The sequence below is a fragment of the Phalacrocorax carbo genome, chromosome 19 (genome assembly GCF_963921805.1).
Source record: "Phalacrocorax carbo chromosome 19, bPhaCar2.1, whole genome shotgun sequence".
NCBI lineage: Eukaryota > Metazoa > Chordata > Aves > Suliformes > Phalacrocoracidae > Phalacrocorax > Phalacrocorax carbo.
The window spans coordinates 1,340,114-1,363,187 of record NC_087531.1 but is presented as its reverse complement, the minus strand read 5'-3'; the positions used below and the strand labels follow the sequence as shown (position 1 = coordinate 1,363,187).

General features: G+C 66.6%; 5 protein-coding genes across 9 annotated transcripts; 4 read left to right on the top strand and 1 right to left on the bottom strand.

Moving 5' to 3' along the window:
* Nucleotides 1-196: 196 nt before the first annotated feature.
* Nucleotides 197-5,517, top strand: ADAMTSL5 (ADAMTS like 5). Of its 2 annotated transcripts, XM_064469864.1 has the most exons (12): nucleotides 197-435; nucleotides 1,289-1,361; nucleotides 1,444-1,604; nucleotides 2,035-2,095; nucleotides 2,183-2,291; nucleotides 2,387-2,514; nucleotides 2,595-2,718; nucleotides 3,341-3,424; nucleotides 4,030-4,193; nucleotides 4,277-4,520; nucleotides 4,798-4,869; nucleotides 4,951-5,517. In XM_064469864.1, the coding sequence occupies exons 1-12, from the start codon at nucleotides 377-379 to the stop codon at nucleotides 5,262-5,264; spliced, it is 1,593 nt and encodes a 530-aa protein (XP_064325934.1). In that variant the 5' UTR covers nucleotides 197-376; the 3' UTR covers nucleotides 5,265-5,517. The 2 variants fall into 2 exon arrangements, with proteins under 2 accessions (XP_064325934.1, XP_064325935.1); XM_064469865.1 differs by lacking the exons at nucleotides 4,030-4,193; nucleotides 4,277-4,520.
* A 246-nt stretch (nucleotides 5,518-5,763) lies between these two features.
* Nucleotides 5,764-8,758, top strand: LOC135316362 (carboxy-terminal domain RNA polymerase II polypeptide A small phosphatase 1-like). Of its 3 annotated transcripts, XM_064469567.1 has the most exons (10): nucleotides 5,764-6,308; nucleotides 6,397-6,759; nucleotides 6,851-6,944; nucleotides 7,024-7,108; nucleotides 7,181-7,273; nucleotides 7,567-7,629; nucleotides 7,745-7,824; nucleotides 7,904-8,030; nucleotides 8,134-8,229; nucleotides 8,358-8,758. In XM_064469567.1, exons 1-10 carry the CDS (start codon nucleotides 6,239-6,241, stop codon nucleotides 8,418-8,420), a joined length of 1,134 nt encoding a protein of 377 aa, XP_064325637.1. In that variant the 5' UTR covers nucleotides 5,764-6,238; the 3' UTR covers nucleotides 8,421-8,758. The 3 variants fall into 3 exon arrangements, with proteins under 3 accessions (XP_064325637.1, XP_064325635.1, XP_064325636.1); XM_064469565.1 differs by having other exon boundaries at nucleotides 5,764-6,759; XM_064469566.1 differs by having other exon boundaries at nucleotides 5,764-6,759; nucleotides 8,327-8,390.
* A 696-nt stretch (nucleotides 8,759-9,454) lies between these two features.
* On the bottom strand, nucleotides 9,455-15,523 carry PCSK4 (proprotein convertase subtilisin/kexin type 4). The gene is made up of 15 exons (XM_064469563.1): nucleotides 15,315-15,523; nucleotides 14,821-14,925; nucleotides 14,636-14,731; nucleotides 14,347-14,475; nucleotides 13,587-13,663; nucleotides 13,366-13,454; nucleotides 12,647-12,819; nucleotides 12,356-12,568; nucleotides 11,995-12,095; nucleotides 11,536-11,639; nucleotides 11,243-11,360; nucleotides 10,848-11,024; nucleotides 10,431-10,555; nucleotides 9,998-10,117; nucleotides 9,455-9,926 (listed from the first exon to the last, which is right to left on the bottom strand). Exons 1-15 carry the CDS (start codon nucleotides 15,498-15,500, stop codon nucleotides 9,544-9,546), a joined length of 2,196 nt encoding a protein of 731 aa, XP_064325633.1. The 5' UTR covers nucleotides 15,501-15,523; the 3' UTR covers nucleotides 9,455-9,543.
* Nucleotides 15,524-15,754: 231 nt separating this feature from the next.
* REEP6 (receptor accessory protein 6) lies at nucleotides 15,755-20,629 on the top strand. Of its 2 annotated transcripts, XM_064469380.1 has the most exons (6): nucleotides 15,755-15,931; nucleotides 18,640-18,733; nucleotides 19,008-19,146; nucleotides 19,456-19,624; nucleotides 19,876-19,943; nucleotides 20,399-20,629. In XM_064469380.1, the coding sequence occupies exons 1-6, from the start codon at nucleotides 15,817-15,819 to the stop codon at nucleotides 20,414-20,416; spliced, it is 603 nt and encodes a 200-aa protein (XP_064325450.1). In that variant the 5' UTR covers nucleotides 15,755-15,816; the 3' UTR covers nucleotides 20,417-20,629. The 2 variants fall into 2 exon arrangements, with proteins under 2 accessions (XP_064325450.1, XP_064325451.1); XM_064469381.1 differs by lacking the exon at nucleotides 19,876-19,943 and having other exon boundaries at nucleotides 15,757-15,931.
* Nucleotides 20,630-21,047: 418 nt separating this feature from the next.
* C19H19orf25 (chromosome 19 C19orf25 homolog) lies at nucleotides 21,048-22,770 on the top strand. The gene is made up of 2 exons (XM_064469321.1): nucleotides 21,048-21,519; nucleotides 21,604-22,770. The coding sequence occupies exons 1-2, from the start codon at nucleotides 21,372-21,374 to the stop codon at nucleotides 21,795-21,797; spliced, it is 342 nt and encodes a 113-aa protein (XP_064325391.1). The 5' UTR covers nucleotides 21,048-21,371; the 3' UTR covers nucleotides 21,798-22,770.
* Nucleotides 22,771-23,074: the final 304 nt, after the last annotated feature.

Genomic DNA, 23,074 nt, shown 5'->3' with positions numbered 1-23,074 from the left:
TGGGGGAGGTCCCGTTTGCTCCTTCCCCTCTGCATCTGGGGCTGGTGGGGTCCCGAGGGAGGGGGGCGCAGATCCTGCGGAGCAGCATCTGCGCCCACCCCCCAGGGACCCCACCAGCCCCCATCGCCCACTGGAGTTCCGGGCCCCGAAGGGTTAACACGGCCGGGGAGGGCTGGGCGCACCTTTGGGGCTGGATATTAATAACGCGGCGGGGAGGGACGGGAGGCGAGCCGGGCTGGGTGGGGGGGGAAGCCTCGCCCGGCCCCCCCGGAGCTGCGCAGGCGATGCCCGATCGTCCCGGATCCCCCCTCCCCACCGCCGAGACACCGGATCGGGACTGAACCCCACTCCGGGACACCCCGGAGGAGGGGTGGGTATGACCGGGTGGGGGTGTCGGGACAACCCGGTCCCCCACGGGGGACCCCACGGTGCCGGGTAAGGTCCCGATTTCTGCTTAACCCATCGCGGACCCCCAAGACCCCCCCCCCCCTCCACACCGTGGCCGGGGTCAGCTCCTCTCCTGCGGGGAAACTGAGGCACGCAGTGCATCACCGGACCCTCGCCGGGTTCCGTGACCCCCCCTGTCCCCATCTCCTGCCCCACCGGGGTGGGACAACCACGTGTGTGGCTGTGGGAGGCCACTCGCGCCCCCCCAGTCCCCGTGGGAGCTGCGCGGTGGGAGGAAACTGAAAATGGCTGGGGACCCCGGCACCCCCCTGCACCCCTCGAGCTGGGTGGGTTGGAGTGCTCCAGGATCAGGCTCTTTGGGACCGGGGGGGCCCCCTGGCTGCCCCCCATCCCGCTCACCCCATGGCGAGGTCGGATCTGGATCGGGGAGCGACACACGGAGTCCCAGCCCAGCCACGCAGGTCTGGTCCTGTCCCGGCAGGCAGCGAGCCGGGCCCGGCTTCCCGCTGCGGGGCCGTGGGCGCGGCGGTGCCGTCACCCGTGCCCGGAGCCATGGGGGCACGTGTGCGGGACATGGCATCGCGCTCTCGCCTGCGCCCACCCGCCTGGTCCCGCTCGGGGCGGGAGGCCCCGGCGTTGCCGTGCGGCACCGTACCCCCCATCCCCGGCTGGTGCCTCCGCCGGCGGGGACCCTCCCGCTGTGTCTCGTCTTGCCTCTGTCTCACCTCCTTTCCCCCTCAGTGGGGTCCCCATGGGGGGCACGGCGGTGGCGCCCGCCTCGGCACCACTGGTGGCACCGATGCTGGGGTGCGGGACACCCCACTACCGGCCCCCCTTGGTCCCTGGGGCCGGAGGGGCTCAGGGCTCTCTGCTCCCGCAGGCGCTGGCGGCCGTGGCGGTGGCTGCTGCTCCTGGCCTGGCTCAGCCTGGGCTGCGGCGTCGGCACTGCGAAGGTGAGGGGTTTGGGGTGCACGGTGGCACCCCTGGGCTGCTCCAGGCTGGCCCCGGCACCGACCGGCACCTTCCTCCACGCAGGGCTCAACCCTGGGGACACCGGTGTGGGTCCCCGAGCCCCCAGCCCCTGCTCGGCACCGTCGGCAGCCGGCCCGGGGCACCTGGGGGCCCTGGGGACCCTGGAGCTCCTGCTCCAGCACCTGCGGGGACGGCGTCGCCCTCCGCACCCGGAGGTGCCTGCGGTGAGTGGGGGACAGGGCAGTAGGGCCCCGCCAGGGCGTCCCACTCCCCCACACCCCCTGCAGCGCCCGCACCCCATGACAATGGCTCTGCCACTGCCCCCACACATGTCCCTGTGGGCCCTCGGCACCGCGCTATGCCCTGGCCAAATTTCAGCCTGATTTTGGAGGGGAAGGGATGGGGGAGGGCAGGGGGAGCTGGACTCTGTTGTCTCCACCCTGGGGTGCAGCTCGGGCAGGATGTGGCCGCATGCAGAACGTGGTGGTCCCCACTCCTGCTCCCCTGTGGGGATGCACCACTTCCAGCCTGGCCACAGCTCAGTGGCATCCTGGCCCTGGAGAGGGGGGGAGTCTCCGTGGGGGTCGCAGGGTGCAGGAGGGATGCTGGAGGGAGCCATGCCCTGGCCCCACCGCACTGACTCTACGGCCACAGGTCCGCTGAGGAGGAGCCGTGCACGGGCGACCCACGGCAGTACCGGCTCTGCCAGCTCCAGGTGAGCATTGCAAGGGCCGTGGCACCGGCGTGGCCAGCCCCAGTCCTGGTCCTGGACCCGTGGGGCTCCATCCTGCTGCTCCCGCAGGGCTGCCCCGGTGGCTCGGTGCCCTTCCGTGCCATGCAGTGCTCCCTCTACGACAACAAGCCTGTCCTGGGCACGCCGGCCCGGTACCGCTGGGTGCCCTTCCACGGAGGTGAGTCCCGGGGCAGTGGGTGGCATCGCCGGGCTGACCGGGGGCCATGGCTGCCTCCGGCATCACCCCCTTCCCTTCTCGCCCGGCTCCGGCAGCCCCCAATGTCTGCGACCTCAACTGCCTGGCCGTGGGGCACAACTTCTACTACACCTTCGGCCGGGTGCTGGATGGCACCCGCTGTGGCCCCGACTCCCCGGACCTCTGCGTTGGTGGGCGCTGCCTGGTGGGTGCACGTGGGGCTGGGACCCCTGGGACCCCCAGCCTTGACGCCCCACCCTGAGGCCACATCTCTGCTCCCCGCAGAGTGTGGGCTGCGACGGGATCCTGGGCTCAGGTACGCGGCCCGACGCCTGCGGCCAGTGCGGCAGCGGCCACGACACGTGTCTCTTCGTGCACCGGCTCTTCCAGGGCGCGGACCCCTCCTCCGGTGAATGAACCATTGCCCCGGCCCCCTCCATGGGTGAATGCTTTGGCTCTTGGCTCCCCTGTCCTCCTGTCCCTGGTCTGTGTCCCCAGGGCATCGCCTGGGTCCCCCCATCACCTGTCCCCTCTCCATGTGCCCCATCGCCACTGGCGATCATCCCTGATCCCTCCCTGTCCCCAGGGTGAGCAGGCTCAGAGGAAACCCCTCACTGGGGTGATTTTGCCTCGTTGCAGAGGGTATCGCCCCTCTGGGGGCTGGGTGGAGGATCTCTGGGGCACCCCTGTCATCCATGGGGTCCCCAGGGGAGTTCAGAGGTCCCTGGGGACACCCAGGGTCCATGTGGTCCATATCCAGTGTCCATGGGGTGGCTGGCCAGGCTGTGGGGACGACGATGCCCGTGAGGTCGGACGGCACCCCAGGCCCATCACTGGGTGCCCCAGATGTCCCGGCACATGGGGCCTGGCTGGGTTAACGCCTCTGGTGCCTGGGATGGGGCTGGGACTGCCCCAGACGTGGAGCTCCTCTGTGCCCGGTCCCCTCCCGCCCCAGCCCTGGCCCCCCGACCCCGGGCTGTCCCCTCGGGCTATGCCCCGGCTCTGCCCTGACTCTGTCCCCCCCTGGCCAGGTTATTTTGGGTACATGAATGTGACCAAGATCCCAGCTGGGGCCACCCACATCAAGGTGACGGACAAGAGCCGCAACTACCTCGGTAGGACGTGTCCTGTCTCGGTCCCAGTCCATCCCAGTCGGTCCTGGTTGGTGCCACCCATGGGTGCAGGCAGGGCAGGGCAGGGGGTGGCCGTGCCATACCGTGCTGTGCCGTGCCGTGCCGTGCCGTGCCGTGCCGGTTCCCCCACTCGGATGCTGTTTCGAGCGTCGCAGGTTCAGTGAACTTGCTGGCACTTGGGGCACTTTTCCAGAGGCCGCAGGCATGGGTTTTGGGAAGAGCCGAGCTGGAGTGGGGCCAGGCCAGCCACCGTGGGACTAGGACCAGGACCCCCATCCCCAGGCCCCCCCAGGCCCCCTCCTGAAGCAGCCGGGGCCTCATCCCCACTGGGACCAGGGCTTGGGATCTTGGGGGGGTTTTGCACACCAGGGTTTGGCTCGGGCTTGGGACCGAAGCCAAGTATTTACAAGAAAACAGATTTCTCCTGAGCCCTGACCGCAGCTATCCCAGCCCACACTGCCCTCCCTGCTCGGGGGAGAGGCCTCTGGTGGGGACCCAGGCATCTGGGCTGCCCCCCCAGCCCAGCCCAGCACGGGGGTCCCAGGGACCGTGCGGTGCTCGGCCCCCGGACGCGCTCCTTCCCGCAGCCCTAATGACAAGTGATGGGCGCTACGTGATCAACGGGGACTGGTCCATCACCTGGCCGGGGTCGTACGAGGTGGCTGGCACCCAGGTGCACTACGCCCGGGCCCCCGACGGCACTGAGAGCCTGGAGGTGCCTGGGCCCACTGACGAGGATCTGCACGTGATGGTGAGGGCAGGGGCGGTGCGGGCACGGGGGCAGCTGGTCCCCGGCCCCCATCGCTCCCCTTAGCTCTGCCCCTGCCCGTGCAGGTCCTGCTGCAGGAGCCCAACCCCAGCATCGAGTACGAGTTCTGGCTGCCCCATGGGCAGCCCCAGCCCAGCCGTGGTGACACCAGCCCCCTGCGGCAGCCCCAGCCCCGGGAGGCTGGCAGCCCCCCTCCCCGGGAGCCCCCGGTCACCCCCATCCCCGCACCGCCGCCCCAGACCAGGGGCTCTGCCATGGAGCCACCACCAAGAAGCCCCCCTAGCCGGAGCAGGGCTGGAGCTGCCACAGGTGCCTGCTCCCCCCCAGGGGTCCCCACAGCTCCTCACACCCCTGGGCTCTGTCCTGTGGGGAGGGTCCCGGAGAGCCCCAGTGGTTCTCCATGAGATGGGGATCCTTAAAAAGGGCCCCCTGGTGTAACCCTCTCTGCGAGCCTTGGGAGCTTGGTATGTCCCCTCTCTCCTTATGGGATATGGGCCCCCATGCCCCCTCCCACCACTGCAGGAGGGGGGTTTGGGGGTGCCGTGTCCCCTCTTCCCCCTAAACCACTGCAGCTTTGCCCCCACAGGGCGATGCGGGAGGTGCCGCCCAGCCAAGGGACGCTCCCAGCGCATCCGGCACTTCTGCCAGAGCGACTTCGGTGAGCGCCGGGGACGGGAAGGGGCTCGGGGCGACGCTGGGGGACATGCCCAGGTCAGGGTGCCCCACGCTCGCCCCGCAGTCTTCCAGGGCCGGATCCTGGCACGGCGCTTGGTGGGACAGGAGACACGCTACGAGGTGGAGGTGAAAACACCGTATCGGCACCATTTCCCACTGGTGACCCGGGAGTACGTGTGGGTGCCCAACGCCTGCGGCTGCCCCCCGCTCCGGGAGGGCGGCGAGTACCTGCTCATGGCACGGCGGCACGTCAACTACGAGCGCACGCTCAACCGCATCCTGCTGCAGGATGACGGTTACGCCCGGCCATGGACGCCCCGCGAGGACCGGCTGGTGCGGGAGGCAGCCCGGCACTGCCCCCAGCCCCGGCCACCCTGAGCCCCCCTGGCTCCATCGCCCGGGGAGGGGGCGGCTGGCAGGACCCCGAGGGCAAACCCGGGGGCTGGAAATGCTTCTGCCATGCGCCCAGCCCTTTCCATGGCCATGGAGGGGCCAGGGCCCCAGGGACCCCCATCCTGCCTTCCGCCCTGTGCCAGGCATCTCGCCGTCCTCGGGGTCAACTTGGCTGGGCGGGGGTGGAGGAGGGTGGTAATTTATTGTTTTGCAAAAAATAAACTTGTATATCACCTCACTTGCCGCGTGCCCCTTCCTGGCTGGAGCCAGCCCGGGGGGGTCCCATACCCTCCCCAGCCCAGGGTGCCTGGGCAGGGGGTCCCCTCCAGCGTCCCCACGCTGAGCCCCCGGAGCAGAGCCCCCGCCCAGCAGCGTGTCCCTGTCCCCGAGATGGACACACGCCAGGTTCTGCCTTTCGAGGTCGGGGACCTGCCGCTTATCTCTCTTCCGGCGGAGGCGAGCGGGTCCCTCCCTGTGCCGGAGCCCCCACGCCCCGTAACCCAACCCGTGGGCTGGCGGGTGCAACCGCGGGGCCCACGCAGGGACAGGACGTGCCTGGGGGTGCTGCGGGGATGGCCACCCCCGGAGCACTGTGCTGGGCACCCCGGGGTGCACCGCCCGCTCTGGGCTCCTGGGGTGGTCCCGCACCCATCCAGGGCTGGGTTTGGAGCCGGTGCTGGGGAAGGGCTGAGCTTTCCCAGCTTGTGTTGGTGGTGGCTGCTCCCAAACTGGGCATGGGGCTGGGGTGGCAGCTGCGGGGTGACTGGGGTGGGTGCCCTGGGGTGCCCCAAGTGGCAGCTGCCAGCCCAGGAGGGTCCTTAGCATAACACGTAATTAATCACCAGGAGGCAGAGATGGGCCCTGGGGGCAGCTGGGGCTCTGTACTGGGCTCCCCAGCTGCTCCCAGTAACACCTGAGTGCTCTGTAGCACAGGCAGAGGCACCTTGGGGTGATTAGGGATGGAAAGGTGCCTCCACCCTATAAAAGTGCCCCCTCCCACCCCCTATGGCTGTTTTGGGGCTGCTGGGGGTGGGCTTTTTCCCTGGGCAGGGTGGGTGCGCTGGCTGCTGTGCCCTTGGGGGTCCCCAGGGTGGGGCAGCACCCCCAGCTCCAGCAGCTCTTTTGGAGCGAGCGATGCCCAGCAGCCCCAGGGCTGGGGCTCTGCGCTTGGGGTGTCGCTGTCTGTCTGTCCCAGCCATGGCGGATTTGGGGATGGTCACCCCACGTGCGAAGAGACGCCGCAAGGAGAGCAGCAGGGACCGGGGGCTCTCGGCCACCAAGGCTGGGGCTCGCCGGAGGGCCAGGAGCGGGCAGAGTGAAGGGGACCAGGGGGAGCATCACCCACTGCGGGGCTGGGACCCCTTGGAGTGTGTCCCGTGTCCCCCCATGGCACCTGTGACCCCTGGGAAGGGACGGCTGGCGAAGCTGCGTCTCGAAGGGGAGCGTCGCAGGCTGGCGTCAGCTTCACCCAGGGAAAGGAGTGAGTGTATCCCCTACAGGGACCCCCTGCCTGGGGAATGGGGCGGGGGGGTCACCCCAGGCTGTGCTGACAGAACCTCTCTGTCCCACAGAGCCGGTGAACCCCCTGTTGCAGCCCTGCTATAAGGGTGCCTATTTCTCGGGGCTCCCTGCAGATGAGTGCCAGGACCCTGCTGTGCCCACCCTGTGAGTATGCAGGAGGGGGTCCCCACGGCCCCCCAGCCCCGCTGCACCCACCGCTGACCCTCTGCCTTCCTCTGGCCAGGCTGGTCCCCGCAGCCCCGGTGCCTGGCAGGGATGGTCCCCGGAAGACCCGCAGCACGCCGGAGCGCACCCTCGTCCTGGAGCTGGTGAGCTGGGGAGGGGTCTGGGGGGGGCTGTGGCCCCGGGCCTGGGGTCTGACTCTGCTCCCTGCCCTGCAGGAGGGGACCCTGGTCTGCTCCTCCGTGCTCAGCAGCTGGTGGCAGGGTGCTGCGGCCACCTTCACCACGGTTTTCCAGGGGGACTCCTACGAGGTGGGTGCCCATGTGCTGGGGGTGGGACAGTGGGGTGCTGGGTCCCTGGTGGGGGGCACAGAGGGCTGTGACTCAGGGCTGTGAGGAGCCACGGTGTCCACGTGTTTTCTGTGCCTCTGTCCTTCCCTAAAAGCCAGAGGGGAAGTGGGTCCCAGGGGCTGAAATCCCAGGGGACAGGGTGGCTGAGGGACCCCTGGATCCTGCCTGGGGTGCTGGCTCCCCCCAGTCTTGGGGGTCAGCTTGGTGTCAGACATGGGTGCTGGTGGTTTCCTGGAGATGCTGTTCCCTTCCAGGTCCACGTGAAGCTGCGTCCCCACGTGCAGCAGTTCCTGGAGAGCCTTTCCAAGACCTACGAGGTACCCGGACCCCCTGTGTTCCCCCCTTGTCTGCGGAGAGCCAGTGGGGTACTGCTGCATCGGGGTGGGGGGGGGCTCGGGCAGCCTGTGCAGGGACCTTTGCCTGCTCCCCCAGATCTTCATCTTCACAACTGCGAAGCAGGACTATGCTGAGAAGGTCCTGGATGTGCTGGACCCCAGGAAGAAGCTGATCAGGTGATGGCCTGGGTGAAACCCCGCTGGGGACCTCCCCTGCGGCAGGGACTGGTCCCCACGGGCACTGCCTCCCCTCCAGGCACTGCCTCACCCAGCGGGATTGTCTCTGTGCCCGGGGCTCCTACTGGAAGGACCTGACCTGCCTGGGCAGGGACCTGGCCAAGACGGTGGCCCTGGACCACACCATCCAGGGCGTCCCCGCTCAGGTACCGGCAGCCCTGGCTCTCGTGGCGGGGGCGGCTTGTGCGCGCCGGGAGCACCACGGCTCCGACGGCTCCTCCACGGCCAGCGCTCGCCCTCTCTCCCCAGGCCGCCAACTGGATCCCAGTGCCGAGGTGGTGGGGCGACCCGCGGGATGAGGAACTGCTGCACCTCACCCCACTGCTGGGACAGCTCGCCCAGTTGGTGAGGACCCAAGGGGCTGGGGATGGGGAGGGGACGGGTGCCCTGGGCTCCTGGGGCAGGGTGGTGTGAGCTCCCCCCAACCCCGCTCCGGGCACAGCCCTCCCCTACCCCCATCTCTCCCCGTGCAGGATGATGTGCGCACCGAGATCCAGCGGCGGTTCCCGCACGGTAGGCTGCCTGCCGGGGACTAGGCCAGCCCAGGCGGAGAGGACCGGGATGGAGAAAACACCTCGGAGGGGCTGGTGGGTCTGGCACCGCTGCGGGGGAAGCCGTGCTCCAGCGCGTCCAGGCTCTAACTCATCCACCGCGCTGGGCTGGAGGGTGTTTGGGCAAAGCCGTCGCCCCCAGGCCCCAGGCGGAGTGCGAGGCACGGATCCCAGCCCGTCCCCGGGGCTGGGGGTCCCCCCGGGGAGAACCCCTTGCTCTCAGCTCCCACTTGAGGAAAAGCTCCATCCCGGCTCCCTGTAAGCTCTGTAAGGTCCAGCCGAGGGCTGGTTTGCCATGGGTGATTATACGCTTGGACAAAGGTCTTGCTCTCTTCTGTAACCCCTCAGCGGTGCAAACACGCTGCGCTCGGGGATGGCACAGCTGGCGGGGGGGGACAAACCGCCCCCGCCGTACCATGCCGCAGCCACGTCATGGCACAGCGGGGTCCTCGGGAGGCTGAGCCCCCCACGCGGTGCCGGTGCCCCCAGGAGGGTCCCAGCTGGGCAGCGGGGGCCTGGGGCGTTCGTCCCCACTGCTGTGGGGTGCAGCAACCCCCGGGACCCCTTTTTTTAGGTATTAAAGCCTACTGGTGAGCAAGAGCTGGGGACCGCACCGTACAGTGGTGGGTTGGAGTCCAGCTGCCTCCACTCTGCCAAAAGCCGCGTGGGGTTGCGGCTAAGCTCGTGCTGGAGGAGCTGGCTGTGGTCACTCGGGTGCAGCTGTTTGGAGAGAAGTCACATCTCCTCCCCACGGCCCTCTGCGCCTGGGAAAGGGCACGGGGCTCCCAGCCACGCAGCCCGGCCCTTCTGGAAATAGCTCCTTTGCAGCAGCGTGCCAGGCTGGGCCCCCCGGCATGGCTCGGGTCCCCAGGGGGTGTGGGGGGACGAGCCAGGCAGGGAGGGAACCACTACCTGTGGCTCTGCCGATGCACAGAGCGGGACATGGGACATGGGGTGGGATCAGCCCAGGCGCTGCTGGGAAGGGAAGTCACCCTTCGGAGGGGGCGGTCCAGAAAGGCAACAACCAGTTTATTTTGGAAGCCGGGTGAGGGCAGCTCTGTCCCAGGCTGGGATCCAGCCACCCATGTCCGTACAGCCCAGGCTGGTGTCACGCTGTCCTTCCAGCCCAGGGACAGCAGGATCTACCTCTCACGACGCAAAAGGCCATACGGTACATGACATAGAGGACAGCTGAGAGGATCAGGCCCCCGCAGATGAGGACAGGGAGCAGGGCCCCCTGCAGCCCCTCCTCAGTGGGGAGGCCCTGCGGAGGGGAACAGGAGCGAGCGAGCTCATCGAAGGGGTAGGCGTGAGGACAGGCCGTGCAGTTGTTGGCCGAAGCGCCCTGGCACGTGTAGCAGGAGGGGTGGCAGCTGGCGCAGACGTGGGCCGTGTTTGTGCCGCCGGCGGCTCTCCGGGTACGGCCGTAGTAGCGCGGGGGGCAGTAGGACAGGCAGGAGCGCTGGTGGGCGTACAAAGGGCCGCCGCACTCTGCGGAGGGACGGCGGCGTGAGCCAGGCTGCGGGGCCGCGAGCACCGGCCCCTCCTGCCCGAAGACTCACCCTCGCACGCTCCCCGCACGTCCCGCCTGACGCACTCGTCCGCGGCAGAGGCTGGAAGGTGCCTGGCCGTCATGTCCTCATCTGTGCCGTGGAGGTGCAGGATGAAGCTGGTCAGCAGACCTGTGGGCAGGAGGGACAGGATGGGAGCAGCGCTCCCACCCTCCGGGGTTTGGGAGCTGCAAAGGAGACCGGTGGATGTGGGGCTGGAAGTTCTGGGGCCATGTGGAGGAGAGCAAGCCATGGCCCCTTCCTGCCTGCGTGCTGGCCAGGGAGACCCTTGAAACAAGCAAATATGGTCCTGCAGAAAGAGTCTGGCCAGACCCTGTGCCTGGGAAGAGGCCAAGCCAACAAGTTGCTAATCAAGGAGGAGGAAAGAAGAGGCAAGAATGACAGGGCTCTGGGTGACCTCGGTGAATGGGCCCCAGGCACCCACCTGTGTTATAGGCATCGCCCTTGTTCTCTAGCTGGAGCGTCCAGGTCCCGTTAGGGTTCTCATCCCAGAAGTGTGTGGACATGAACGTCCAGTCCTTGTAGCCCTTCTGGCTGGTGTCGTATGGGCTGGAGGAGAGGAGAGCTGGGAGTGATGGCCCAGGGGCTGGAGGGGAGGGCTGGAGCCCAAGGTGGCCCTAGAGCCACCCTGTGCTTCGTGCAATGGGGTGCTGCTAAGACGTGGCAGGGGAGCCTTGGGCACGGTGAGCCCGTTCCCTGTGGGGGCCAGAAGCAGCCTTCAGTGTCAGGGAGAGTCTCCCGGCCCCAGGAGAGGCTGTGAGAGGAGGAGTCCCCTCTGCCCCCCAGCAGCCGGTGAGTCTCATTGCGACGTGCTCCCTGCGAGCTCGCAGAGTGCCCTTACCGCATGGTCACCAGGGTGGACGTGGTTCCCATCGGGCTGGTCAGAGCGATCACCAGGTCCCCCCTGCGGCTGTAGCTCAGAGAGAGCTGGACCTGGACGTGCTCCAGCGAGCGGATGCGCTTGGTCCTCCCCGAGCAGGAGATGTCTGTAGAGACAGTGAGCTTGGAGCCGATGTTCCTACCAGGTACAAGACAGAGGTGAGGGCCTCTCTTCCCCCTCCAAGGGCATCCCACCCTCCACCACGACCTCTAATCACAGCCCCGTGGCTACAGCAGGAGCAGTGCAGCGCAGACTGCTTTCTGGGAAGCGTTGCTTGTTCCTGCAATGGGCACAGCACAACTTTGCCACAAGAAAGTCTCTCTGTGAGGTCAGACCTGGGGGATATCGCCCCTTACCGGGGGGCATGAATAGCCTTGACCGAACACCTCCGCTGAGGCCGAGTTCCTGTCCATGCCTTGGCCATCTCTACCAGCAGACCAGCATCCAGCAGCCCGTAGCCATAGTGGTGGCTCACTGAAAAGCAGATGCCACCCAAGAGAGGACACGTGAGCCCCTCTGCACTGAGAGCGCACTGGGGGCGGCTGCCCCTGGCCTGCTGGCAGGAACTGGAGGGGCAGCACGTCCCCCCACAGCCCAGGGAGGGAAGCAGGAGAGGGCAGGGCAGGCAGCGGCTGAGCCCTGAACTCACCCTTGCGTCCGACGCCATTCTTGGCCCAGTCTTCTGCCTGCAGGTGAGCAGGCTTGGAGGCCCTGATGACAAGATGCTGCAGGTCGCGCCAGGTCAGCGCTGGGCTGGAATCAAGGAGGACTTTTGATCAGTCAAATGCTTTGGGTTAGCGTTTGAGGGTGAGATTTGGCTCTTCTAACATCGAGAAGTTAGCTGTCTGGGCCAAGCTGGTCCCCCACAACCTCCTTCACTGCCAAAAAGGGTGCAACAGAGACCTCCAGAGGACAGCGCTCCTCCTGCCTCCAGCTGCAATCCCACAGTGTCCTGGTAGAAAAGGCTGCCCCACCGGAGCCTGGAGAGACCTCAGCTCCGCACCCCCAAACCTCCCTGCTAGCAAAGTCCCTCTTCCTTGTCCCTGCAGGGCTCTGGTGGGCCACCAGGCGCTCCCTCGGGACTGTCCTGCTGCCACATGGCACCTACTTGGCCTCCAGCGCGAGGGCGATCATTCCCGCGGCCAGCGGGGCTGAGGCGGAGGTGCCCGTGTGCTTGTCGGTGCAGCGGTGGTGCAGGTCGGTGGTCACCTGCGGGGAGATGGGGGGTCTCAGCACCATTGTCGGCTGCTGGAGCAGAGGACAGGGGTCTCTGGAGTTGGGTAACTTCAGTAAATGCTCCCTCTAGGTCCCTTCATGCTCTTTGGGTCTAATGCAGACACTTTAATAAAGCCTCCCTCTCCCACCCCAGATGAGGAGGGCTTGGATGAATGAGCCTGCTCTGTGCTGGGAAGCAGCCAAGGCCCGCTGCCTGAGGGTTGCTGCTCTGGCAGAGCCGGCACGGCACTCACGATCTGCACCTCGCTCGTGGTCCTGCTGCTGTAGGTGGTGGTGAGGATGGCGGAGCAGCCCTCGCCATACCAGGGCCTCCGGCCGCCCGCCAGGACGCTGCCCACCGACAGGGTGTAGATGCTGTTGGCGTACCCGTCGCAGTTGCAGTTGTCGTAGTTGATCCCGCCGTTGCCGGAGGCCCAGATGAAGATGGAGCCGAGGCCACCCCGTCCCTGCCAGCAGTGAGGCAGAAGGGGGTGAGCAGGGAGTCCTCGTGCCAACGAGGTCCCCGAGGCCAGTGCCGAGCTTACTTTGGTGACCCCTCGGTAGAAAGCCTCCGCGGCCAGCACGCCTGGCCCGTCCACGGTCTTCCCGTCATCCTCGGGGCCCCAGCTGGCGCTGTAGATGTGGATGTGCTGGGGGCGCAGGCTGAGGGACTGAGCCTCCACCACGTCCGTGATGGGACCGTCCAGCATCCGCACACCTGCAGGACCGGGGTGAGGAGTGGCGGTGTCTGAGAGGTGGCAGCGCCAGCTCGGGGTGCACGTGAGCCTCGCGTGCGCCGTGCAAACGTAAGGGCCGAGTGGCACCTCGCCGGCCCTGCTGCACCCCCTGGTTGCCTTGAGCACCTTCCACATGATGCTGCCCTAAGGAGATCAGGCTCCTGCAAGTCTGTGCAGCTGCTGCCATGAGCTTGTCCCCAGAGCTCCTCGTTAAGCCCTTTGCAATTAAGCCCAGTGAGTTCTCCCAGCTTTTAACCCCATTTGCCACACTCGCTTCCGCGGGGAACCTGAGCCTGCATGGTGCTGGTGCTGCCTGCCGGAGACCTGCGTCATGGTGGACGTTAAACCCCCAGGAGCACCGAGCCCTGTGCTGTGGCCGGGTGTGTGGTAACACCGTGGCACCCTCTACCCCCCTGCAAGGCTCTGGCTGCCCCCAGAGCAGCTCTGCCTGGGGCCACGCATCCCCCCAGGGTGCCGGAGCTTGTTTGTGACTCCTGTCCCACCAGCACGTCGGAGCAATGGCTCACCTCCAACTTTGGCGTTGTATGCAACGCCGGCTCCGCAGATTCGGTTGTTGGCTGCAGCCGCCACTTCTCCTGCACAGCGTGTCCCGTGCCTGAGGGGGAGAGCTGGCCTGAGCTGACCTCTGCAAGGGCTGAAGGGGCCTAGGACAGCCTTGGCCCCCGGAGAGATAAAGCACCCAGCACAGGGAAGAGCTTTGCCTGGACAACCAGCTGGCAAAACTCACCGGTTCTCATCCCCGTCGGTGTGCCTGGGCTGGGGATCAGGGTCGTTGCTGTTGAAGTCGTAACTTGCCAGGGGGTCCTATTGCAAAAAGAGGCACCGGCATGAGCAAACTGCCTTTCAGTGGGGGTTGCGCCAGCTCGACGCAGGCGCCTGGCGCTTTGCCCCGTGTCTGGCAGCACGATCGCCCTGCCTGCCCGCGAGCTCACTGCCTGCCCAGCCTGGAGAGGGCAGGGGGGCCCCCTTTGCACCCAGCGACTGCCTTGGGTTATCCTGGAGGTGTTGGAAACCGTGTTTCACTGAACTTTGCACATTGCTGTAGTGCTTCATCGTACCCAGGCTTAGGTTCAGGGGAGAGCACAGCGCGGCAAGTCACCCAAGGGTGAGCCTCACCGGCTGTGCAGTTAGGAGGGGGGACCTACACCCCTCTGAAATGATGTTGTTATAAACAACAACTAAGATCTACCCATTCTTTCCTCAGCTCTCGGAGCACGTGAGGGTTTACCAGCTTTACTGGCTTTGCAGCTTGTTATAATTACATCTATTACGGGGCCTGAGTGTGTACAAGTTCTAACGTTTCCTTGATGTGAAAATTCACTGTGGGAGACACCAAACCTTTTGATCCAGCCACGGGGAGGCTTGAGCTCCCACTACAAACTCCCACGGGCGGGATGAAGGCACCAGTTCCCACCCTCCCCTGGAGACAACACGCCCTGAAGGAGCAGGTTCATGCAGCCCACGCTGCTCAGCCCCATCGTAGTTACATAGTTGGCAGACAGGTCCGGATGGTCCTTCTCGATCCCATCATCCAGGATGGTCAGCACGACCCCCAGCCCTGTGTACCCTTTGCTCCAAGCGCTGAGGATGTTTAGATCGGGATTGATGTCATTGTTCTGGAAAATGGATTAAATTTGATCAGGCCCCTGGGCAGAGCAGGCTGCCGGTGACCTTCGAGGGCTCTTCTGCTGCCTCATCACTGCCGGCATTAGTCCTGTTTACGCACCGGGGAGGTGATTTGCTCAAGGATTAGGGGATAGAGAGGCAAAATCTCACCATGTACCACTGTTTATGGAACCAGGGGTCTGTTGGCACCACGCCGACGCTCCTCTTCGTGCGCCTCTTTATGGTTTGCTGCTCAAACCAGAGGACCTGGGCGGGACACAGCGTCGCTGGTGCCAAGCAGAGCCTGCCTGGCAAGTCATGCCCTGCAACCGCCCCTGCGGCCGCCTCCTCCCTACCTTTGGCTCTTTAGTCAGGCGCATATTCCAGCCCCAGTGTCTGCTCAAGGCTTTCTGCCTGGTGCCACGATGTTTGAAATGGTAATATGGCTCACCCTCCATCACCTGCGGGGGCAAAGGGCTGCTGTAAGAGGTGGTTTCTAGACAAGCAGGGATGAGCGTGGCGGCTCTAGGTGGGCCGCGGGGGTCAGAAAGGTGCAGTTAATGCGAGTTGTGGGTGGCAGGAGAAGCGGAGGGCGGCGTCGGGAGAGCGAGCGGGCTCGGGGGGAGGTTGGCGTGTGCCCGTCGGGTTTCCTCGCTCGCCCGTGCGTGCGCGGAGGCCGTTGGCAGCCTCCAGCCCTCATGCTTTCACCCGCCCTGGTGATTTAAAAGCACTAGAGGGAATGATTGCAGGCTCGAGTTTAAAGCTAAGCCGGTGTCCCGCGGAGGGGACACGGGTGGGTGCTGGGCTCGCCCCGGCCCCCGCCTGCCCCTCGCCCCTCCCCGGGCCGCACCTGGCCCAGGCAGAGCAGGCCGTGCCGGCGGGCCACAGCCCCGGCCTCCCGCGGCTCCGCCGCCACCCGCACGGCCCAGCTGCTCAGGTACACGCGGGGCTCGGCGGGGCCCGGTGGGGCGGCGGCGATGGCGGCGGCGACCAGCAACAGCCCCGGGAACGGCCCCGGCAACGGCCGCGCCGCCATCGAGGCCGCGGGTTGAGCGGGCGTTGCCATGGCGACAGCGTCGCCACGCCCCTCCCGGCCTCGCCCCTCCTCCGTATTGGCCCCGACCCGCACTGCCCTAACCTGGCATTGGCCCCGCCTCTCCCGGCCCCGCCCCACCCCTCCCCGCGTTGGTCCGCCCCTGCATTGGCCCCGCCCCTCCCGGCCATGGCCCCGCCCCGCCCTGCCCGGCGCGTCCCGCATTGGCCCCGCCCCGCCGCCTCATTGGCCCGGGGCGGCGGGGGGCGGGAGGTGGGGGGCCGGTACCGGTGCCGGTGGCGGTGCCGCGGCCGCAGCCATGGGCACGGTGCCGCAGCGCATGCAGAGTCTCCTCGATCGCCCCGGGCCGCTCGGTGACCTGCTGGGTCGCCTGGAAGCTCGCACCGGCGTCCGGCGGCTCTACCTGGCCTCAGGTGCGACCGGGCCCCCCGGACCCCTCCTCCCGGTCCCCCCGGTCCCCCCGGTCCCCCTTTCCTGGCAGCCCCTCACTGCGCCTCTGGGCTCTGCGGGGGGGGGAGGGGGGGGGAGGGGCACACGGGCAGGGCCCCCCCAGGCCCCCGCAGTTTGGGGGCCGCTGGGTGCGCTCACAGAGCAAGGGCCGTGCCGGGATGGGGGCCGGGGGCTGCCTGGGGCGGGGGGCGGCCGCGCCGGCCATCCTTGCCTTCGGCAGGCTTGAAATCCCACCCCGACCTGAGGGGAGGCGCACCCCGAAACCTCCGGGGGCTGCATGTCGAAGGCCTTGCCAGACCCTCAAGACCCCCCTGAGAAGCCTGGCCCTGATGGAGGAGGGTCCCCACTCCCTGAGGGGTGAGCCCCCAAATGGCACCGGGTCAGGCCGGGTGTTAGGGACGGGAGTGCCCGTGTCAGCATCCCCTTCGTCCCGCGGGACTCTCCTCCCCACCGGCGGGAGGGCAGAGGTCTGGCCGTTACCCAGATCCTGTTTGCTCATTAATGAGAAACCAGCCGGCGTCTCCCCGGGGAGCGTCTTCCTGGCGTGACGTGAGCCCCCGCTGCGGCTCTGACCCTCGGCCCCGTGCCTCTTGCTGCACATCTGCATTCGCCGATTCCATATTTTATCTAAAAACCTCCCAGGAGGGGCTCAGGGTTTCCCAGTTACCCGCATCCTGCTGGGCGCTGGCCCTGCCTTTCGCCTCCCGGTGCCATTTGCTGGTCCTTCACCCGCTGCGGGTCTCGTTTTCCTGCTCGGAGGGGGAAAGAGGGGTCCGTGAGTGGACTGTGTGTGGATGCGGTGCGTGGCGGGCGGGCGTCTGCCGAGCAGGACAGTCCTGGGGTCATGCTCGGGTGTGATGGACTTTTGGGGGTAGGGGAAGAGCGGAGGCACCAAAGAGCGATGGTCCCGTGTTCTTGCTCCCTGTCCTGGAACAGAGAAGCTGCTGCTAAACTAAAAATGCCTGATTTCTCCCTCCCCCGGCTCTGGAGCAATTCCTAATTTGTGTTTGAACCCAGCAGGGTCAGTTCTGGATCTCTGGAGCCGGTAGCGACTCACAGGCTGCAGTTTGGAGCCCATCTTGCCTGGCCTCTGGGCAGCACAGCCGGGTCAGCCGTGCGATGGCTTCGGCTGGGTAAAAATCCTCCTGGAGGAGGCCGGTGTCCCCCCTCCCAAGGCACGGGGCCGGCTGGGCTGGCCGTCACGCCGGCTGCTCGCCCTCCTTGCCAGGACAGGCACCGTGGGATGGCTCCGGCTGCCCCCCTCAGCCCCTCTTCTTTGGAAATGAAGGCTCTCCCGTGGTTTTTTGCCGTTACATAAATTTCTCTGGGCTAAACTTAACCTGTGAAATCTCTTCTGAGGCTCTTGGGGTAAAATGAAACCCAGCACTGCCTGGGCCTGCCTGTTAGTTTTCCTTGAAGGGAGGTTTGTGATTGCTCCAAAGCCACGCTGCTCCTGCCGCCTCCCGGGAACGACCGAAGCCCCGTTCGTGCCCGGAGCTGCGGTTGCCCCACGCCGGGGGCCAGAGCGAGGCGCAGAAATGCTGCAGTGAGCAGAGCGGGGATAATCCATCCTCCGAGCCCCAGCAAGGACTTTCCTCTAATTCACCAGCACAGACAGGTTAAGTCCTGGCTTTCCTGCCCGCTGCGGAGCAAGGAGCTTACGTTGATGGAGGAGCTTGTACGCAGGGCAGGGGAGACGCTGCTGGAATGTGACAGTAAATGCCCTTGAGTCCAGCTCTGCATGTCCTGGGGCTGCTTTCCTGCCCTCTGCCCCTTCGGGGTCTGTGTTCTGGCTGCCTCGGGCAGGCTGGGAGGGAGCTGCTGGGTGCTGGCACCTCCCCGACCTCTGAGCCTGCGTGTGAGCAAGGGCTTTTCGCTGTGGCTGTGGTTTCAGCAGCTTCCTGCGTCCACCGGCTCTCCCAGCTCCGCTGCTCCAGCCTCCTGCAAGTGTCCGAGGGCTGGGCAGGCTCCAAACGACCAAAGCCGTGGCTTACATTTAATTTTAACGATGTAATTTAATAACAGAGAAGCGGGATTGGATTGCTGGTTCTCAGGGGGCTGAGTCCTTAGCGAACAGTGGCTGCTCAGCACAAGCACGGGCAGGGAATGTGTACAGGGAGCAGAAAGGAGACGCAGGCTCCGGGTGCAAGGCTTGTCTTTGAGCAGTCGTTATCAAAACACCAAGCGGCTCCGAGCCCTGTGTGCGGAGTGGAAGCTCAGTCCCTTAACTTTGGACTGTAGGTGTGAGTTAAAGCCTCCGCTTCCGACGTCTCTGAGGCCTTGGCCAGGGTCCAGGCTGGCAACGGGTCAAAAGCACGGTGTGTTTGTTGTGGTAAAGTCCCTTCCAGGCTGGGGAGGGGACAAATGGTGATGGCACCAGACTGCGGCATGCACACCCTCCCGGGGACGAGCAAGCTCCACGGTGGACTCTGCCACGTGCCGTGGCTCAGCACAGCGCTGCGAGCAGCCTGTTGAGCACCTCAGCAGTCTGGTGTGTGAAGGGTTGTACTGGAATTAATTGGGGGCGGTCATTACTCCCAACTGGAGGGTCCCAGCATGTGCCTCTTCTCACTGCTGGGAGGATAAACGTGCTCAGCGGACTGAGCCAGGGTCTCTCCTCGCCATCTCGGGGACGGCAGGTATGTGACCGTGCTCTCTGTCCCCCCGGCAGGTTCTGTGGCGTTCCTGGGCCTGTACCTCGTGTTCGGCTATGGCGCCTCGCTGCTCTGCAACCTCATCGGCTTCGCCTACCCCGCATACGTCTCGTAAGTACCGGAGTCCCCACCTAGCCTCCCTGCAGCATCTGGAGAGCGTGCCCTGCCCTTAGCTGAGGGCCTCCCTGGTAAATGAACAGGCGGTTATGGTCGGGAGGCTCTTGAGACCTTCCTGAAAACACTGGGGCCTGGCACGGTCCCAGCTTGGGGCAGCAGCACCTGGTAGGCAGGTTTGCTCCAGGGTTTGGAGGACTTGGGAGGGAGGTGCCTCCCCTCCCCAGCAGCAGGGCTGCGGCAGCAGTGCCCTTCCCCTCTCCTGCCACAGCATCAAAGCCATCGAGAGCTCCAGCAAGGAGGACGACACCGTGTGGCTGACGTACTGGGTGGTGTACGGCGTCTTCAGCGTAGCTGAGTTCTTCTCCGACACCTTCCTCTACTGGTTCCCGTTCTACTACGCTGGGAAGGTAATGGCTTTGCTGGGGGCTGCCGGTGCCAGAGTCCTCTCGCCCGATGGCTGAACTTGGAGGAACCAGGCATGGTGGGCTCTGCCCCGATAGCCGGGCAGTGGCCGTGGTGGGTCTGCCATGGAGCTCCCCGCAGTCAGCTGAGGTCCTGGTACCTCCAGCGAGCTCCAGCCTTGGGAAGCTGCCAGGCTGGGGGGACTGGAGCCGCTCAGCTGCTGCCCCATCACCGCCCTCCCTGGGGGCCGCATCGCTCAGCCCCTGCCTGCCCTGTCATCTTCCAGCTGTGGAACAGCTCTCTCCTCCCCGCAGTGCCTGTTCCTGGTGTGGTGCATGGCCCCCGTGTCCTGGAACGGGTCGCAGGTGCTCTACCAGAACGTCATCCGACCCTGCTTCCTCAGGCACCACGCGACCGTGGACAACGTGCTGGGCAACCTCAGCACCAAAGCCCTGGATATGGCCTCCAACATTACCCAAGAAGGTAACGTGGGTCCCCTGGTCCCCGCTGTCCTGCTCCCTTGTCCGGGGCAGGCGGTTTTCCCTGAGCGTGGCCTGGCTCCGCCGGGACACGGGCAACTCTCATTTTAAGTACCAGCAAGCGGCCGCCTCTCCGTGACGGCGGGGTCCGCAACAGCCGCAGCCCCATCCCGCGGTGGCGGGAGCTGAGCGGGGGGCGTTCACTCTTCCCCCACTCTGTAACTCTCTCTCTTCTCATTGCGCCCCGTGGTCCAGTCCTGCAGACTCTGGTCAGCAGCAGAGCCCGGCTGACGGCCGAGGTGGCACCGCAGCTCAGCTTGTCCGTATGTAAGAGCCGCGGTTCCCGCTGCCGCTGAAGGGAGAAGGGGCTGTTCCGTGTGAATCGCCCCACCGCAACCACCGGCTCCTTCGGACGGCTGCGGCCGCCTTGGCCAAACCCAGCTCCCGCTCTTGCGGGTGCCGGCGTGGCTCACGCGCAACCATCCCTTTCTCCCTTGGCGTGGGTAGAAAAGGCGCTTTCCCTCTTGCTTCTCCGTAGCCAGACCCCCGCGTCCTCCCTCGGCCGCGCCGTCTCTGCCTGTGCCAAGCTGGGGCTCCCGCGCAAAGCCCCCCCACTGCCGGGGGAGGGCAGGGGCTGGCTGCCAGCCCTCTGCTGCAGCGGGCGAGGGAGGGAACGGGATGGTGGCGTGTGGCCAGGATGGGCTTATCCCGCAGGCCACCGGCTGGGTGGCCGCTGGTGCAGGGATGGGCCCTAACACCGTCACCGTGTCTCCCACAGCCTCCAAAGCATCCCTGAACCTGGCGCAGGATGCAGCGAAGAGCAAGTGAGAGGGGTCCCCAGTACTGGGACCCTGACCCTGGGCCTGGCTTGGGTCCCACTTAGGCTGAGCCTGGGCCTGGGTCTAGGCCTGAGTGCTACTTGCCTGGGCCCAGCCAAGCAGCGACCAGACCCAGGCCCCACTGCTGTTACCCCAATAAACCCCCGGGGGGACCCCCGGTGCTCCTCAAACCGCCTCTCCCGTGTGTTCACTAAGGGCGGCGTGACACCACGCGGCTCCTTTAAGAGCGGGGGCGGGCGGTACCTTTAAGAGAGTGGGCGGGGCCCGGGGAGGGGCGGAGCGCGCCGGGATGACGTATGTTCGGGGGCGTGGCGGAAGTGAGGTGGCGGGAAGGGGTGTTGGCGCTACGGTGGCTGGGAGGAGGGCGGCTGGGCCGGGGTGGCCGTCCGTCCGTCCGTCGGTCCGTCTGTCCGTCCGGGGGGGCGGGGGGGCCGGGGGGCCGGTCTGTCTGTCCTGTGGGTGCGTGTCTCTGTCTGTCTCGGCGGGAGAAGGGGGGCTCTGTCTGTCTGTCCTGGGGCGGGGAGGGCTCTGTGTGTCTGTCCCAGGGGCGGGGTGGTGGTGGGGTCTGTCTGTCTGGGGTAGGCAGCAAGGGGGGAGGGAGGTCTGTCTGTCTGGTCTAACAGGCAACGAGAGGGCTGCTGTCTGTCCTGGGGCAGTGAGGAGGTCGCTCTGTCTGTCTAGAAGGGCAGGAGGGGGGAAGTCGGTCTGTCCGGGGCGGGGCGGGGCGGGAGGGCCGTCAGCAAAAGGGGTCTGTCTGTCTGTCCAGGGTGGGCAGTGAGGGAGGTAGGTCTGTGTGTCTGTCCGAAGGGCAGTGCAGGGCAGGGGTCTGTCTGTCTGTCAGCCGGGTCAGGGGCAGTGCAGCCCCTCACCCTGCCCCGCCCCAGCCCCCCACGCACGAGGCCCCCCCCTACGATGAGCTCCAAGGCCAAGCGGGTGCTGCCCACCCGCCCGGAGCCCCCCAGTGCGGAGCAGGTCCTGGCCGACGTGCGGGGCACCCACCCCGCTGACCCCGTCTTCCTCCCCCCCGCAGAGCCCCGTCGGGACCGCGGCCCCTCCCCAGGTGAGTCCCGGGTTGGGGAGAGCGAGGTGGGGGGGGGGGGCTCCGCCAGCCCCCGCTGAGCCCCCCGGCTCTGCCCCCCACCAGGCTCCCCCGGCCCCGCCAGGCAGGAGGCCGCCGAGGAGCGGGATCGGCTGTACCAGCAGAGCCGCTCCTACGTGGAGATGAACCAGCGGCTGCAGGAATCCCTGGAGCGGCTGCGGGAGCGGCGTGAGGAGCTGCGGCGAGCGGGAGCGGCGCTGGAGCGCGACGTCTCAGAAATGAAGCAGAAAGCGTTCTGAGGCCGGCAGCCTCGGCCCGGGCCGCGTCGGCGCTCCGGACTCCTCTCCGCGGGCAACCCCCCGCACAGCGGCTGGCGCCTCGGGACGCACCGCGGGTGCGGTTTCGCCTGCCCAAATCGGGGGTTAGAACCGGTTTGATTTATGGGAGGATCTGGCGTTGCTGCGGTTTGCCGGCACCGCGCCGGTGTGCGAGCAGGCAGGGGCCGTGCCGCCTCGGCAGCCCGACCTTTCCCCAGGGAGCGGCAGGACCTGCTGCCCGCACCGGGGAGGGGCCGTTGGGGCACGGCAGCAGGTTTCCAGCGCGGGAGGAAAGGCTCGAACCCTGCGTTTGGTCCCTGGTGTCCGTGAACGCGATACCCTCGGCCCCGGTGGGTGGCATGTCATCCGCGCCCTCACGCCGCCGCTTCACCTATGACTTTTCCATCTGGTACTGCCCTAAGGATGACCACATCGCCTCCCGCATCGCCGAGCGCTTGAAGAAAGAGGGTTTTCAGGGCTACGCAGAGCACCAGGACCAAGTGGCCGGGTCTTCTGTGGTCCCGACCGTCATCGAAGCCATCGAGGCCAGCCGGGTGGCCATCCTCCTCCTCTCCACCAAGTCCCTGGGTGACCCGTGGTGCCAGCGCGTTTCCCAGTGGAACCTACTCCACACCTTCCGCTGCCACGGGACCAAGCTGATCCCCGTGTACGTGGGCGTGAAGAAAGCCGAGGTGCCTGCCTTCCTGCAGCACCTCGTCGAGCTAGACTACGAGACCGAGTTCTTCTTCGACAGGCTCGTGGGCAGCCTGAGAACGGCCCGCTCGGCAGCGAGCAAAGCCAGCCGTGCCCCGTCCTCCAAAGCGAAGAGCTGAGGGGCCGTGGGTGGCCGGGGTTTGGTTTTGCAGCCTGTTTCGGGGCCGGGTCTCGTGGCCCCACAGCGAGGGTGGTGGGAGCGGAGTTACCCTGTACTTCTAATAAAGGTGGTGGGAACGGGTCTGCTCGGCGCTGAGGTTTGTCACAAATCACATTAAAAAACCTTCTCGGAGAACTGAAGATGCGACTTTCTGTCTGCACACCTCCGCGTCGTGTGCTGAGCGGGGAGTGCGATCAAAGCGCCGGCGTGTCCGTGGGTGACTTTCCACCCCTCACAGGCGTTTTTCTCTGTCCCGTGGTTGCCTCTTCCCCTTCCTGCCCCCCTTAGCGGGGCGTCCCTGCCCCGCTGCCACCCTGCACCGCTTCCACACGTGACCCGGGACCTCCTCTGCCCCTGCGCTGGCTCGACGTGGAGCCGCGGCAGC

What these genes read in the sequence shown, in the direction of transcription:
- ADAMTSL5 (XM_064469864.1), top strand. Translation starts at nt 377, where the DNA reads ATGACCGGGTGGGGGTGTCGGGACAACCCGGTCCCCCACGGGGGACCC. An exon ending in ACCGGCTCTGCCAGCTCCAG is followed by an intron (nt 2,096 to 2,182) that starts GTGAGCATTGCA and finishes CTGCTCCCGCAG; the next exon opens with GGCTGCCCCGGTGGCTCGGT. An exon ending in CTTCTGCCAGAGCGACTTCG is followed by an intron (nt 4,870 to 4,950) that starts GTGAGCGCCGGG and finishes CTCGCCCCGCAG; the next exon opens with TCTTCCAGGGCCGGATCCTG.
- LOC135316362 (XM_064469565.1), top strand. Translation starts at nt 6,285, where the DNA reads ATGGCTGTTTTGGGGCTGCTGGGGGTGGGCTTTTTCCCTGGGCAGGGT. An exon ending in GACCCTGCTGTGCCCACCCT is followed by an intron (nt 6,945 to 7,023) that starts GTGAGTATGCAG and finishes TCCTCTGGCCAG; the next exon opens with GCTGGTCCCCGCAGCCCCGG. An exon ending in GCACCCTCGTCCTGGAGCTG is followed by an intron (nt 7,109 to 7,180) that starts GTGAGCTGGGGA and finishes CCTGCCCTGCAG; the next exon opens with GAGGGGACCCTGGTCTGCTC.
- PCSK4 (XM_064469563.1), bottom strand. Translation starts at nt 15,500, where the DNA reads ATGGCGGCGCGGCCGTTGCCGGGGCCGTTCCCGGGGCTGTTGCTGGTC. An exon ending in TCCATAAACAGTGGTACATG is followed by an intron (nt 14,476 to 14,635) that starts GTGAGATTTTGC and finishes TCCATTTTCCAG; the next exon opens with AACAATGACATCAATCCCGA. An exon ending in ATACAACGCCAAAGTTGGAG is followed by an intron (nt 12,820 to 13,365) that starts GTGAGCCATTGC and finishes CCGGTCCTGCAG; the next exon opens with GTGTGCGGATGCTGGACGGT.
- REEP6 (XM_064469380.1), top strand. Translation starts at nt 15,817, where the DNA reads ATGGGCACGGTGCCGCAGCGCATGCAGAGTCTCCTCGATCGCCCCGGG. An exon ending in GCGGCTCTACCTGGCCTCAG is followed by an intron (nt 15,932 to 18,639) that starts GTGCGACCGGGC and finishes TCCCCCCGGCAG; the next exon opens with GTTCTGTGGCGTTCCTGGGC. An exon ending in CGTTCTACTACGCTGGGAAG is followed by an intron (nt 19,147 to 19,455) that starts GTAATGGCTTTG and finishes TCCTCCCCGCAG; the next exon opens with TGCCTGTTCCTGGTGTGGTG.
- C19H19orf25 (XM_064469321.1), top strand. Translation starts at nt 21,372, where the DNA reads ATGAGCTCCAAGGCCAAGCGGGTGCTGCCCACCCGCCCGGAGCCCCCC. An exon ending in GGACCGCGGCCCCTCCCCAG is followed by an intron (nt 21,520 to 21,603) that starts GTGAGTCCCGGG and finishes GCCCCCCACCAG; the next exon opens with GCTCCCCCGGCCCCGCCAGG.